The 15,939-nt window shown below is 40.9% G+C and overlaps 1 protein-coding gene across 2 annotated transcripts in view; it reads right to left on the bottom strand.

The window, feature by feature from the left end:
* LOC149453942 (complement C3-like) overlaps positions 1–15,939 on the bottom strand; it is a 181,863-nt gene that overhangs the window by 1,024 nt on the left and 164,900 nt on the right. For both annotated transcript variants that reach the window (XM_089688009.1, XM_089688010.1), the window contains 4 exons: positions 14,549–14,638; positions 11,826–11,912; positions 9,462–9,545; positions 2,991–3,126 (listed from right to left, as the gene is read on the bottom strand). In XM_089688009.1, the coding sequence (XP_089544135.1) occupies positions 2,991–3,126; positions 9,462–9,545; positions 11,826–11,912; positions 14,549–14,638 (397 nt within the window). The remainder of the gene's footprint in view (positions 1–2,990; positions 3,127–9,461; positions 9,546–11,825; positions 11,913–14,548; positions 14,639–15,939) is intronic.

Raw genomic sequence — 15,939 nt, 5'->3', positions numbered from 1 at the left:
AGAACACATACAGAGGTCTCAGGATTTCATCCTGGCATTGCTGCAGGGCCACAGTCCACCCACTTCCCTTTTGTCGGTAACCTGGGAACCCCTGTTTGTGATACAGGAGAGGTGTTCCAAAACACACCCACTGCAGGCTCCTTATTGTCTTCCATGCAAATAAAAAGCTGGCAGTTCCAGGGCTGCCATCAAAAATCATGGGGCCACGTACAGCCTAGCTGACAGCCCCTCCCACCTGTACTAACCAATGTTTTAGCACAGTACATGTTACATGCATTTGTACAATGCATTATGGTTTTGTCGTCACGCATGTTACATGCATTGGTGCCATGCAGTGCCATTCATTTTGAATGGCATCCTAACCTTCTGAATGGCAACTTACATACTATGAGATGGACGTGGCAATTTCTGCCAGTGCAATGCATGTCCTTTGCCTCACAAAATGATTGGCACTGGATCGCACTAACACATGGAATGAGTACTGGATCGCACTAACGCATGGAATGGGTACTGGATCGCATTAACGCATGGAATCGGTACTGGATCGCATCAACGCATGGAATGGGTACTGGATCGCATCAACGCATGGAATGGGTACTGGATCGCATCAACGCATGGAATGGGTACTGGATCGCATCAACACATGGAATGGGTACTGGATCGCACTAACGCATGGAATGGGTACTGGATCGCATTACCGCATAGAATGGGTACTGGATCGCACTAACGTGTGGAATGGGTGCTGGATCTCACTAACGCGTGGAATGGGTACTGGATCGCACTAACGCATGGAATGGGTGCTGGATCGCACTAACGCATGGAATGGGTACTGGATCGCACTAACGCATGGAATGGGTACTGGATCGCATTACCGCATAGAATGGGTACTGGATCGCACTAACGCATGGAATGGGTACTGGATCGCACTAACGCATGGAATGGGTACTGGAGCGCACTAACACATGGAATGGGTACTGGATTGCATTAACGCGTGGAATCGGTACTGGATCGCACTAACGCATGGAATGGGTACTGGATCGCACTAACGCGTGGAATGGGTACTGGATCGCATTAACGCGTGGAATGGGTACTGGATCGTACTAACGCGTGGAATGGGTACTGGATCGCACTAACGCATGGAATGGGTACTGGATCGCATTACCGCATGGAATGGGTGCTGGATCTCACTAACGCGTGGAATGGGTACTGGATCGCACTAACGCATGGAATGGGTACTGGATCGCACTAACGCATGGAATGGGTACTGGATCGCACTAACGCATGGAATGGGTACTGGATCGCATTACCGCATAGAATGGGTACTGGATCGCATCAACGCATGGAATGGGTACTGGATTGCATCAACGCATGGAATGGGTACTGGATCGCACTAACGCATGGAATGGGTACTGGATCGCACTAACGCATGGAATGGGTACTGGATCGCATTACCGCATAGAATGGGTACTGGATCGCACTAACGCATGGAATGGGTACTGGATCGCACTAACGCATGGAATGGGTACTGGAGCGCACCAACGCATGGAATGGGTACTGGATCGCATTAACGCATGGAATCGGTACTGGATCGCACTAACGCATGGAATGGGTACTGGATCGCACTAACGCGTGGAATGGGTACTGGATCGCACTAACGCGTGGAATGGGTACTGGATCGCACTAACGCATGGAATGGGTACTGGATCGCATTAACGCATGGAATCGGTACTGGATCGCACTAACGCGTGGAATGGGTGCTGGATCGCACTAACGCGTGGAATGGGCACTGGATCGCACTAACGCATGGAATGGGTAATGGATCGCACTAACGCATGGAATCGGTACTGGATCGCACTAACGCATGGAATGGGTACTGGATCGCACTAACGCGTGGAATGGGTGCTGGATCTCACTAACGCATGGAATCGGTACTGGATCGCACTAACGCATGGAATGGGTACTGGATCGCACTAACGCGTGGAATGGGTGCTGGATCGCACTAACGCGTGGAATGGGTAATGGATCGCACTAACATATGGAATGAGTACTGGATCGCATTAACGCATGGAATGGGTACTGGATCGCATTAACGCATGGAATCGGTACTGGATCGCATTAATGCATGGAATGGGTACTGGATCGCACTAACATATGGAATGGGTAGTGGATCGCATTAACGCATGGAATGGGTACTGGATCGCATTAACGCATGGAATGGGTACTGGATCCCACTAACATATGGCATGGGTACTGGATCACACGAACGCATGGAATGGGTACTGGATCGTACTAACGCATGGAATGGGTGCTGGATCGCACTAACGCATGGAATGCGTGTTGCCGCAATATATATAGCAATGATGTCGCTACTCCCCATATATGAGAGATTACATCGCTGCTCCTCATATATGAGGGATGACACCACTGCTCCCAAATGATGAGGGATGACACCACTGATCCCCATATATGAGGGATGACACCACTGATCCCCATATATGAGGGATGAGATCGCTGCTCCCCAAATTTGAGGGATGATGAAACAAGCAGTGCACCTTAGCTGCAGTCATGTGCATTGTTCTATGCACACTACACCTGCCTTAGTCCATAGTCCATCTCAGGAGCAAGGCAGACAAGGTGGCTATGTTCCTACACAGAGAGGGACCATGGAGGACGAACGTAGCCCCAGGAAGTCTGAACCTGGAGATTTGGAGGAGGCTGAGAGCAGTAGAAGGGACTTTTCGGAGTTAAGAATACAAACTTCAGTGGAAGTCTTGATTTCTATACCAGAGTTTAGTGTAACTATAAGGTGAAAATGGAGAACAGGCTCACTTCTTCTCCTTTAGAGTGTTAGCTCCTTGGGTTCCCCTTTCCCAGTGTTCCATGTCTTAGCCTAGGTAGATTATTATTGTTCTGGCCCCTCTATGTGCTGACATGGAATCAGATTGATTTATCCCAATCTCTAGTTTCCTCTGGATCCACTCTGTACTCACTCTTTCTTCATTTCCCAGATGTCATCGCTGCGCCCCCAGATGAGGTATGATCGGCCCTCTTGGACTTTGACGGAGTCCCTGCAGCCCATGTGGCTGAAGAACTGGCGCTGCATGCCGGGTCCTATTTCATCTGATCCTAGAGAAGGATTTTAGAAGAGGAGTCATATGATGTGTTCAGATATGGAACAGAAAACCTTTACAATGCACTTTTCCACCATAGGACCCAAAATGCGGTCTATATATACAGTTGTGTTCAAAATAGTAGCAGTGTGTTGAAAAAAGTGAATAAAGCTGAAAATCCTTCTAATAGCTTTTATTTCCATCACACAAATGCATTGAGAACACGACACATTCTATTCCAAATCAAAACATGAAGAAAAATATATCAAATTTGTGTTGTTCCTCTAAATAAATTGAAGAAAAGTGAATATTAGACGGTTCAAAAAAATCGCAGTGTTTGTATTCTTCTTTACAAACTCAAACATTCACTATATAAACTGAAAAATGTTTGAAGATTTTGCTTTCCTTTGAATGACTTCATGAATATTTGGTTGTAGTCGCACTGTTTCTGAGAACTGCTGTACATCTGTGTTGCATGGAGTCACCCAACTTCTGGCCCCTGTGATCAGGTATTCCAGCCCAGGATGATTGGACGACATTCCACAGTTCTTCTCTATTTCTTGGTTTTGCCTCAGAAACGGCATTTTTGATGTCAACCCACAAGTTTTCTATTGGATTAAGATCCGGGGATTGGGCTGGCCACTCCATAACGTCCATCTTGTTGGTCTGGAACCAAGATGTTGCACGTTTACTGGTGTGTTTGGGGTCGTTGTCTTGTTGGAACACCCATTTCAAGGGCATTTTCTCTTCAGCATAAGGCAGCATGACCTCTTCAAGTATTCTGATGAATTCAAACTGATCCATGATCCCTGGTATGCGATAAATAGGCCCAACACCGTAGTATGAGAAACATCCCCATATCATGATGCTTGCACCACCATGCTTCACTGTCTTCACAGTGTACTGTGGCTTGAATTCAGTGTTTGGGGGTCGTCTGACAAACGGTCTCCGGCCACTAGACCCAAAAAGAACAATCTTACTTTCATCAGTCCACAAAATGTTGCGCCATTTCTCTTTAGGCCAGTCAATGTGCTCTTTGGCAAATTGTAACCTCTTCAGCACGTCTTTTTTTCCAACAGTGGGACTTTGCGGGGACTTCTTGCAGATAGCTTGGCTTCACATAGGCGTCTTCTAATTGTAACAGTCCTCACAGGGAACTTTACACCTTCTTTCATCTTCCTGGAGCTGATTGTTGGCTGAGTCCTTGCCATTTTGGCTATTCTTCTATCCATTCGAATGGTAGTTTTTTGCTTTCTTCCACGTCTTTCAGGTTTTGGTTGCCATTTTAAAGCATTTGCGATCATTTTAGCTGAGCAGCCGATCATTTTCTGCACTTCTTTATATGTTTTCCCCTCTCCAATCAACTTTTTAATCAAGGTACGCTGTTTTTCTGAACAATGTCTGGAACGACCCATTTTCCTCAGAATTTCAGAGAGAAATGCACTGTAACCAGCATGTACAACATTTGCTGCCTTCCTTCCTTAAATAAGGGCAATAATTGCCACCTGTTTTTCAAAGAATGAATGACGTCACTAATAGAACTCCACACTGCTATTATTTTGAACATGCCCCTTTCAATTAGTGATTCAATTACACAGAATCAGCAGCATGCATGTCATGACTGTTGGGTCTGTTGGATTTCTATTACTCTACTACACCTGCTAGTAAATTATTTGCCATGTAGAAATATCATTTCTACCAAAAACAGTGATTGATCCGGTTAGTGATGTCTGACTGCTATTATTTTGAACACAACTGTATATATATTAAAAATAAATAAATAAATAAATATACAGTTGCAAGAAAAAGTATGTGAACCCCTTGGGATTACGTGGAGTTTTGCACGAATTGGGCATAAAATGTGCTCTGAACGTCATCTAAGTCACAGCAATAGAAGAACACAGTCTGCTGAACATAATAATACACAAATATTAGATGTTGCTATGGTTTAATTGCACATAACATGTAAACATTCACAGTGCAGGGAGGAAAAAGTATGTGAGGCCCTAGCTTAATGACTTCTCCCAGAGCTAATTGGAGCCAGGAGTGAGCCAACCTTGACTCCAATCAGTGTGATGATATTGGATGTGATGCTGACAGCTGTCCTGCCCTTAAAAACACACACCTATTTTGGGTTTACTGGTTTCAAGAAGCACTGTCTGATGTGAACCATGACTCGCAGAAAAGAGCTCTCAGAAGACCTACGATCAAGAATTGTTGCATGAAGCTGGAAAGGGTTACAAAAGTATCTCCGCAGATACTGTGTCCTCAGTCTCTGGTCATCTCCTGTACTGTGTCCGCAGTCTCTGGTCATCTCATGTACTATTTCCGCAGTCTCTGGTTATCTCCTGTACTATGTCTGCAGTCTCTGGTCATCTCCTGTACTATGTCCGCAGTCTCTGGTCATCTCCTGTACTATGTCCGCAGTCTCTGGTCATCTCCTGTACTGTGTCCGCAGTCTCTGGTCATCTCCTGTACTGTGTTCGCAGTCTCTGGTCATCTCCTGTATTGTGTCCGCAGTCTCTGGTCATCTCCTGTACTATGTCCACAGTCTCTGGTCACCTCTTGTACTATGTCCGCAGTCTCTGGTCATTTCCTGTAGTATGTCCGCAGTCTCTGGTCATCTCCTGTATTGTGTTCGCAGTCTCTGGTCATCTCCTGTACTATGTCTGCAGTCCCTGGTCATCTCCTGTACTGTGTCCGCAGTCTCTGGTCATCTCCTGTACTGTGTCCGCAGTCTCTGGTCATCTCCTGTACTATGTCCGCAGTCTCTGGTCATCTCCTGTACTATGCAGTCCATTGGTTCAGAATATTTTTTTTCTTGTTTTTCTCCTCTAAAACCTAGGTGTGTTATGGTCAGGTGCGTCTTATGGAGCGAAAAATACGGTATATATATTTAAAATAAATATATATATATATATATATTTACTGAATGAGATATGTTATCAACACTTATAGGTCTTGTATTTACAGAGAAATGCGGGTACTTATTGGCTCCTAATTGTGGTGTGGCCCCATTGATCTCAATGGACAAGTTTGACAGGTGGTGCCACCTGTCAGACTGCAGAGTGAAAATTACCCTGGCCATGGCATTTGTACATCCCAGGCAATACTGGTAGAATTCTAGTGGGCAGCCAGAGGGCAGTAAAACCGCGGCTCAGCCTCCTGTTTATACTGGTCCACTGATCGCCAGCTTGAAATAGCCCTTACGGTAAATGTATTCATATTATACAGTATACAGCTGTGGTACTATCAGTGGAAATAATAATCCGCTTCATTCATATTTTATGGTAACATTTGTACAATTCTATGATATTGTATGTAGATAAAAATTGTTCTAACAATATAATTTTTATGGTTTGAAGTCCCAAGAGGTACAATTGATGCAATAATTACTAGGTGGGTTACATTGTTACATAGTTAGTCTGGCTGAAAAAAAGACAAAAGTCCATCCAGTTCAATCATAGAAAAAAAAAAGTTATAATCCTATACCCACAGTTGGTGTACCTAATAAAATAGCCAATGATTATTTTATATAAAAGGGAGACATGTACACTTGCTACTAGAAATAATATTAAGAGAATAAAAATAACAAAAACAATAATTGAATTGGTAAATAGATTTTTAAAAATAATTTTAAATTGCAAATAACAGTAAAATGAAATATTATTAGTATTTTTTACGAGGTAGGTGTACTTAATAAAGTGGCCAATGAGTTTATATATAAAAGGGAGAAATGTACACTTAGTACTAGAAATAATAATAGAGAATAAAATTAATAGAAATAATAATAATGTTAAATCCTTTTTTTCTTTATAATTTTAAACAGTAAGTAATAGTAAATAGAAATAATAATAGTAATAGTTACTAGGTAGGTATACCTAATAAAATGACCACTGAGTTTGTATATACAAGGGAGATATGTACATTTAGTACTAGAAATAATAGTAGAGAATATAAATAATATAGAAATAATACTATTATTAAATACAATTAGTAAATTGATTTTTTTTAATAATTTTAAAAATAATGCAATAGTAAATAGAAATATTATTAGTATTAGTTACTAGGTAGGTATAGCTAATAAAGTGGCCACTGAATGTTTATATAAAAGGTAGATATGTAAACTTGGTGCTAGAAATAACAAGAGAGAATAAAAATAATAGAAGTAATAATATTAAATACGATTGAGGAAGTATATGTATGGACTTTTTTTTTTACCTTTTTCTGACCTTTTTCATAGCTGCATTTCATATCGCTTTGACACATTAGTATGAGTATGTGTTAGGTGCGGGCGATTCACAATTAGTAATTAGAAGCTATTTTCACTCACAGCAGCTCACAAGCTTTATACATTTATTTTTAATAATTTTAAATAAAATGTGTAAATATATTTGTTTCATAATTTTAAACAATAAGCAATAGTAAATAGAAATAATCATAGTAATAGTTACTAGGTAGGTGTACCTAATAAAATTACCACTGATTTTTTTAATATAATAGGGAGATATGTACACTTATTATTAGAAATAATAAAGAATAAATCTAATAGAAAGAATAATAATATTAAATAGAATTAGCAAATTGATTTTTTTTATAATTAAAAAAAAATGTAATAGTAAATAGAAATAATAAAGTTACTAGGTAGGTATACCAAATAAATTGGCCACTGAGTTTTTATATAAAGGGAGATATGTACACTTAGTGCTAGAAATATTAAGAGAGACTAAAAAAAACAGAAGTAATAATATTAAATACATTTGCAGAAGTATATGTATGAACTTTTTTTCTGACCTTTTTCATAGCTGCTTTTAGTATTGCTTTGACACACTAGTATGAGTATGTGTTAGGTGCGGGCGATTCACAATTAGTAATTAGAAGCTATTTACACTCACATAGCAGCTCACAAGCGTTATATATATTTATTTTTAATAATATTAAATAGAATTAGTAAATTGATTTTTTTTTATAATTTAAAAAAAATGTAATAGTAAATAGAAATAATAATAATAGTTACTAGGTAGGTATACCTAATAAAATGACCACAGTTTTTTTTTTATATAATAGGGAGATATGTACACTTATTATTAGAAATAACAATAAAAAAATAAATCTAATAGAAATAATATTAAATAGAATTAGTAAAGTGATTTGTTTTTATAATTTAAAAAAAATTTAATAGTAAATAGAAATAATAATAGTTACTAGGTAGGTATACCAAATAAAGTGGCCACTGAGTTTTAATATAAAAGGGAGATATGTACACTTAGTGTTAGAAATAAGAGAAAATAAAAAAATATATGTTTATAAATAATTTTAAATAGTAAGTTATAGTAAATATAAATAATAATAGTTATTAGGTAGGTGCACCAAATAAAATGGACACTGAGTTTTTATATAAAGGGAAATATGTACACTTAGTGCTAGAAATATTAAGAGAGAATAAAAATAACAGAAGTAATAATATTAAATACGATTGAGGAAGTATATGTATGGACTTTTTTTAATCTGACCTTTTTCATAGCTGCATTTAGTATCGCTTTGACACACTAGTATGAGTATGTGTTAGGTGCGGGCGATTCACAATTAGTAATTAGAAGCTATTTTCACTCACATAGCAGCTCACAAGCTTTATACATTTATTTTTAATAATATTAAATAGAATTAGTAAATTGATTTGTTTTTATAATTAAAAAAAAATGTAATAGTAAATAGAAATAATAATAATAATAGTTACTAGGTAGGTATACCTAATAAAATGACCACTGATTTTTTATATAATAGAGAGATAAGTACACTTATTATTAGAAATAATAATAAAGAATAAATCTAATAGAAATAATAATAATATAAATAAAATTAGTAAATTGATTTCTTTTTATCATTTAAAAAAAATGTAATAGTAAATAGAAATAATTATAATAATAGTTACTAGGTAGGTATACCAAATAAAGTGGCCACTGAGTTTTTATATAATGGGGAGATATGTATACTTATTATTAGAAATAATAATAAAGAATAAATCTAATAGAAATAATAGTAATATTAAATAGAATTAGTAAATTAGTTTGTTTTTATAATTTTTAAAAAATGTAATAGTAAATAGAAATAATAATAATAATAATAATAGTTACTAGGTAGGTATACCAAATAAAGTGGCCACTGAAATTTTATATAAAAGGGAGATATGTACACTTAGTGATAGAAATAAGAGAAAATCAAAAAATCTATTTTTAAAAATAATTTTAAATAGTAAGTTATAGTAAATAGAAATAATAATAGTTATAAGGTAGGTGCACCTAATAAAATGGACACTGAGTTTTTATATAAAAGGGAGATATGTACACTTACCAAGCTTAACAACTTTGGTGATTGCCATGAAGTAGACATCATAGGCACCCCTCTTCTCAATTTTATTGACTCTGGTCTCGTACACTGGAGGACAGACGGGGATGTCAAATATTGAATCAGTTCTTATCATGTCACCATTTACATCACACAATACAGCCCCTGCAGATCATGGAGAAGTCTCAGGTCTGGCGGGTTATACCCAGGGGTGGACTGACAACTCATGGAGCCCCCGGGCAATAGGGGATCATGGGGCCCCTGTGTCCTTGCTCAAACTCAAAAAAGCCTATGAAAAAAGTACCAGGAGCATCTCATGGGGCCCCCTACTGACCCTGAGCCCTCGAGCAGTGCCTGAGTTTCCAAATGGTCAGTCCACCCCTGGTTATACCTCTGAGGATACCAGTGTATATCAGAGAATCTAACTGCTGTATATGGCTAAAGGTTTGTGGATACCTGGTCATCACATGTACTATATGGACAAAAGTATGAGCACGGTAGAGGTTTTGAATGGGGATGTTTAACCCAGCCTTTCTCAACCAGGGTGCCCAGGTACCTTGAGATTTCTTCAGGGGTGCCTTGGCAGAATGTCTAAAAATTGCCCAAAACTTGTATACAAGCCAGAGGGTGGAACAATCCTGACTTTTAGTTACACAAAGCCACAGGTTTTCATTGTGCACCATTACGACCTTCTAGCCGCCGGTGTCCTGACAACCAATGACATCATCAGTTGATAAGGAGGATGTCAGCTGCCTGCACAGCATCCTAGTTTGACCCTCTCCCCTGTTCCTCTCCATCAGTGCTGGGGTCACATTAGCTCAGTGATGGAGAAAAACTGAGGGAGAGGTGAAACATTGGAATACTAGTCAGTACCAGTGTGCAAAAGTGTATTTACTTTGGAAGAATAAATCACCTCTAATGTTGGGTATCCTACATGTGTGGATGTTGCAGCGTTATATAAAACTATTAGAATAGTCTTTCCCATTTTAGAATGGGTGCCTCAGGACTGTCCATAATTTCAAAGGGTGCCTCTGGACTGTCCATAATTTCAAAGGGTGCCTTGAGCGAAAAAAAGGTTGAGAAACATTGGTCTAACCAACTCATATGGGTGTGATGGTCAGATGTTTACAAATGTTGGTCTTATGGTGCAAGAATGCCGCTGGACTGTTAACAAGCCCTTCTAATGGTGGCGGATACTTGAGCAAGAATGTAAAAATAAAACAACAAACCTCAACTGAAAAACAAAAATGTAAATTTAAATAAAATCCCTTAGTACAATGACTCAATAATAATGACAGAATAGAACATTAAATATTGCCATCTATTCAGTCGTAGCCGACCCTTGGCGATTGCATGGACCGCCACTTGTAAGTGACTTTTTCCATGAATTCTCAATTCTGAATTAGCAATTATTTTACAGGGTAGGTTGCCAGGTCTTTCCTCAACCCCTACCATACAGGAGATCCCGCATAGCCAGGGATGAAATTAGGACAATTTTATACAGAAGCCAAATTACCTACCAGCATGTCTGTGGAGTGTGGGAGGAAACCCTCAAACACAGGGAGAACATGCAAACTCCATGCAGGAGGCACCATGGTTGGGAATCAAACCCATGACCCAATTACTGCAAGGCAGAATTGCTAACCACTAAGCCACTGTGCTGGCCAAATATTGCTATAGATGGCAATAAATAATATAAACAGTCAATGGGACCATGCGGCAACCCTGTGTCAAACACTGCTATGGCAGTTGGGTCATGGTAGTTCAATGTAAAGTCACCATTGGGACAGAAAAATCTTCCTAGGGATCAGAAAACAGGAGTGCTCCCCTGAAAGCCTGTAAATGTAAACCAGTTGTCAACCGATGTTGAAGAAGTCCAACTTCAAGAAACTTTAAAGTTATGAGATACCTGCTCGTTTTGTCTAGGGGAGTGTAGAAGTGCTTTTACTTACCTGATCCTCCACTCGCCATGTAGACACCACTCCCCCATGCTCCAACAGTGGACTGTCCCTCAACATCATCACGTTCAATGGAGGTCTATAGAACTTGCATCAGTCTTAATGACGTCAGGACCTTGGACAACTGGAGCTTGGAGGAGAAGACACATGTAGGGAATGTAGGGACTGGTTTAACAACATGGAGGAGCAGAGGATCGGGTCAGCAGATCTTCTCTGTGTCTACTAGATCTAAATGAGCAATTAACCCTTGCAGTGCAGGTGCAGCCCCACTGCAAGGGATCATTTTCAAGTTTCTTGGAGTTGCCCTTTAATATTGTAGTATTAAAATTTTTTTAATTAAAATCCATTTCACACCTCAATCCACATGTACCACTTGTTCCTAATCTTGTAACACAAGACTTGATGCTCTTACCAAAATCCACACTGGGGAGGCATGCGGCGTCTACCCGAGAGGCCGAGTCCAGCTTCCCTTTATAGGCGTTCTTCAGATTGCATCGTTCTGGAAGAGAGACATTCCATTGGACCTCAGTACATGGACTTTTCACATTGTTACAAAATGATCTGACCACTAAACCAAGTCCATAGGGTAGTGTCTTGGTGGTCCCCGTTCCCCCTCTCTTCCTGTACAAAGAAAAGGGTAGGCTGCCAAAGCTGACCTCCCCTTCTGAAAATGCTAGTCGCCTGGCTGCCACATTGCACCCTTAGCTTCAATACCTTTTGAATAGCTGACCTGGAAGAGGAATGTAGATTAGAAGTTTCGACACATCCAGGCAGTTAGACATTCTACAGTGTTAGACTCCATAATTCTCCCGGTCCAGGTTTGCCATGGCTTCACCTTGCTCCCCACCATTGCATAACAATGAGGCATTCAGCAGAGAAAGTTCCCGTGGACTGAGTTTTTTTTTTGTTCCTGCATCAGACCTACTTACCTGTGACCTGATGAGCAGCAAAGACGTAGCTAAACTTATTTGTATATTCGCCCACTTATGTACAAGTATTGAGGCTCGTTCAGATGTGCGGCTATACTGCTCCTCCTCTGAAAGGCCATCTATAGTGGATAGCGTGCATGCTTTAACCCTGCAAATGTCAAACCACCACACCGCAACTGTTTCCATCGCATGTGGATGCAGGCCAGTGGCTCCATTCGCATGGGCTGCATTCCAGTCGCATGGGTACAGTCCTTAGCGACTGCATAGCTTTGTTTAGGTGGGTGGCCAGGGGCATTAAAACTGCAGCTCAAATGTCCCCTGACTACCCACCTAACGAGCCCTAAAAACCCGGAGAAACTCATAGCATACAGTAATAGAGGTATTCAATAAAAACTCATTACATTGAATACCAGTATTTAGTAGTGGTGCACCGAAATTAAATTCTGGACCGAAACCGAAAATTCAGGATGCACTTGGCCAAAAACCGAAACTGAAATGGACAGTTTTTTAAAAATAGATATTTTTATATATAATTATATTATATTCGGCTTAAAAAATACAATCGAGTAATGTAAAATAACTTTTACTGAAAGTAACACACAAAAATTGGATAGAAAATAAATAAATAAAAATAATAAAAATAAAGAAATTAAAAATAAATAAATAAAATTATATATACAGTATATACTACACTCACCAGCCACTTCATTAGGTAGACTTGTGCAATTGCTTAGTAACACAAATTGCTAATCAGGCAATCATATGGCAGCAACACAATACATTTAGTCATCTACATGTGGCGAAGATGACTTGCTGAAGTTCAAACCAGGGGCGGACTGACCATTTGGAAACTCGGGCATTGCCTGAGGGCCCGGGGTCAGTAGTGGGCCCCATGAGATGCCCCTGGTACCTTTTTCATAGGCTTTTTTGAGCTTGGGCAGGGACACAGGGGCCCCATGATCCCCTATTGCTCGGAGACCCCATGAGTTGTCAGTCCGCCCCTGGTTCAAACTGAGCATCAGAATGGAGAAGAAAGGACATTTAAGTGACTTTGAATGTGGCATGGTTGTTGGTGCCAGACGGGCTGGTCAAACAGTGCTGATCTACTGGGATTTTCACGCACAACCATCTCTAGGGTTTACAGAGAATAGTCTGAAACTTTGTTGAATCTATGCCATGAAGAATGAAGGCAGTTCTGAAGGCAAAAGGGGGTCCAACCCGATACTAGCAAGGTGTACCTAATAAAGTGGCTGGTGAGTGAATTTAAAATGAAACTTAAATAGAGGCGTTTTTGCAGTAAAGTCAATGGGATGCTATTTTCCATTAAAGTCACTAGGGGGCATTTTTGTATTGAAGTAAATGGGATGCGATTTTGCTTTGAAGAAAATGGGACGTGATTTTGCATTGAAGTCAATTATCATTATCAGCACCTTTTTTTTTTTTCTATTGGCAAAATGCCAATAGCCAAATTTTTGGCGGCCAATATACCAGTGCATCACTAGTATTTAGGAATGACTTTGCACACCATTACTCTAAGACAGAGGCCTATGGGATGCAATGCTACTTATTGCAATACAGAGACTAATTTATACTAGGCCACCTACAGTGTCAATCCATCAAAAGGTGATATTATATCTATGGATGGATCTGAACCAGCCCCAGTTTCTTCTATGGATTCAATACTCCCAACAAGGAGATCTATCTGCCATATTTCCAACTCTTTTCCTGTCCACCTGGCAGTTTTGGATGTTCCCATCCACTTTTTTGTGTTCCATTTCCTCCAATTACATTCTCCATAATATAAAATAGATTTAAAAAAACTGTATGGATGGTGGGAACTCCTTATAATGGTCATAGCTGGTGTCCAGGGAACTCAAGTGCAAATGTGCAGTACACATTAAGAGCCCACCATGCAAGTGGTAACACTTCAGTTGTAATGGGATGGCCCATTTCAGGATCTGTTGAGAAGAAGCAGGTATGAATCTGCCCTGAGGTTCACCGAAACCCTCGCAGTTTATATACAGTACCTGACCTGGAGATCTTTGCCTTTTTTTTCCTCAATAATACTTTCTTTTCAGCCAAAAAGTTACCCAAAGAATGAAGAGGTAGCTTAGCCTCAGAAATTGCTATAAATGGGGGACAACCTGAAACCTGACTTGGTAAAGGTCCCCTAAGCCCATGATATTGTTTTTTGCTTCTACGGCACCTGAAATGCAGTGACACTCGGCTTCCCTGCAGATCCTCTTCAGCTCTCCTCCTTCCTCTGTGGGATGGTAGAATTTGGTGCAGGTATTTCCTGAACATCAATGAAAAGAAAAAGTGTGATTTTTCCAATCTTTTTCTTCATGAGTCCCCTCCTTACATACAATATTACCGAGTACCCCTTACATCCATGCGTGACCACACCATCCCTCCTTACATCCATGTGTGCCCAGCAGATTCCCCCTTACATCCATGTGTGCCCAGCACAGGGGCGGACTGACAACTCATGGGGCCCCCGGGCAATAGGGGATCATGGGGCCCCTGTGTCCTTGCCCAAACTCAAAGAAGCCTATGAAAAAGGTACCAGGGGCATCTCATGGGGCCCCCTGCTGACCCCGAGCCCTCGGGCAGTGCCCGAGTTTCCAAATGGTCAGCCCGCCCCTGGCCCAGCAGATTCCCCCTTACATCGATGTGTGCCCAGCAGATTCCCCCTTACATCCACGTGTGCCCAACAGAGCCCCTTCTTACATACATGTGTGTATGGCAGAGTCACTCCTTACATCCATATGTTCCCAGTAGAGCCCCTCCTTACATACATGTGTGCCTGGCAGAGTCAATCCTAACATCCATACGTTCCCAGTAGAGCCCCTCCTTACATACATGTGTGCCCAGCAGAGTCATTCCTTAAATCCATGTGTGTCCAGCAGAGTCCCTCCTTTACATCCATGTGTGCCCAGCACAGCCCCTCCTTACATACATGTGTGCCCAGCAGAGTCATTCCTTAAATCCATGTGTGTCCAGCACAGTCACTCCTTACATCCATGTGTGCCCAGCAGAGTTCTCACTTACATACATGTGTGCCCAGCAGAGTCACTCTTTAAATCCATGTGTGTCCAGCAGAGTCCCTCCTTTACATCCATGTGCCCAACAGACTCTCCCTTACATCCATGTGTGCCCAGCAGACTCTCCCTTACATCCATGTGTGCCCAGCAGACTCTCCCTTACATCCATGTGTGCCCAGCAGAGTCCCCCCTTACATCCATGTGTGCCCAGCAGAGTCCCCCCTTACATCCATGTGTTCCCAGCAGAGTCCCTCCTTTACATCCATGTGTGCCCACAGAGTCTTCCTTTACATCCATGTGTGCCCAGCACAGCCCCCCTTATATCCATATGTGCCCAGCAGAGTCCTCTCTTACATCCATGTGTTCCCAGCAGAGTCCCTCCTTTACATCCATGTGTGCCCACAGAGTCTTCCTTTACATCCATGTGTGCCCAGCACAGCCCCCCTTATATCCATATGTGCCCAGCAGAGTCCTCTCTTACATCCATGTGTGCCCAGCAGAGTCCTCTCTTACATCCATGTGTGCCCAGCAGAGTCCTCTCTTACATCCATGT

This window comes from Staurois parvus, unplaced genomic scaffold (assembly GCF_062004578.1).
Source record: "Staurois parvus isolate SC_StPar_1 unplaced genomic scaffold, SC_StPar_1.0 ptg000444l, whole genome shotgun sequence".
Classification (NCBI taxonomy): domain Eukaryota; kingdom Metazoa; phylum Chordata; class Amphibia; order Anura; family Ranidae; genus Staurois; species Staurois parvus.
The sequence above is the reverse complement of the archived record's forward strand: the minus strand, read 5'-3'. Positions and strand labels throughout refer to the sequence as shown.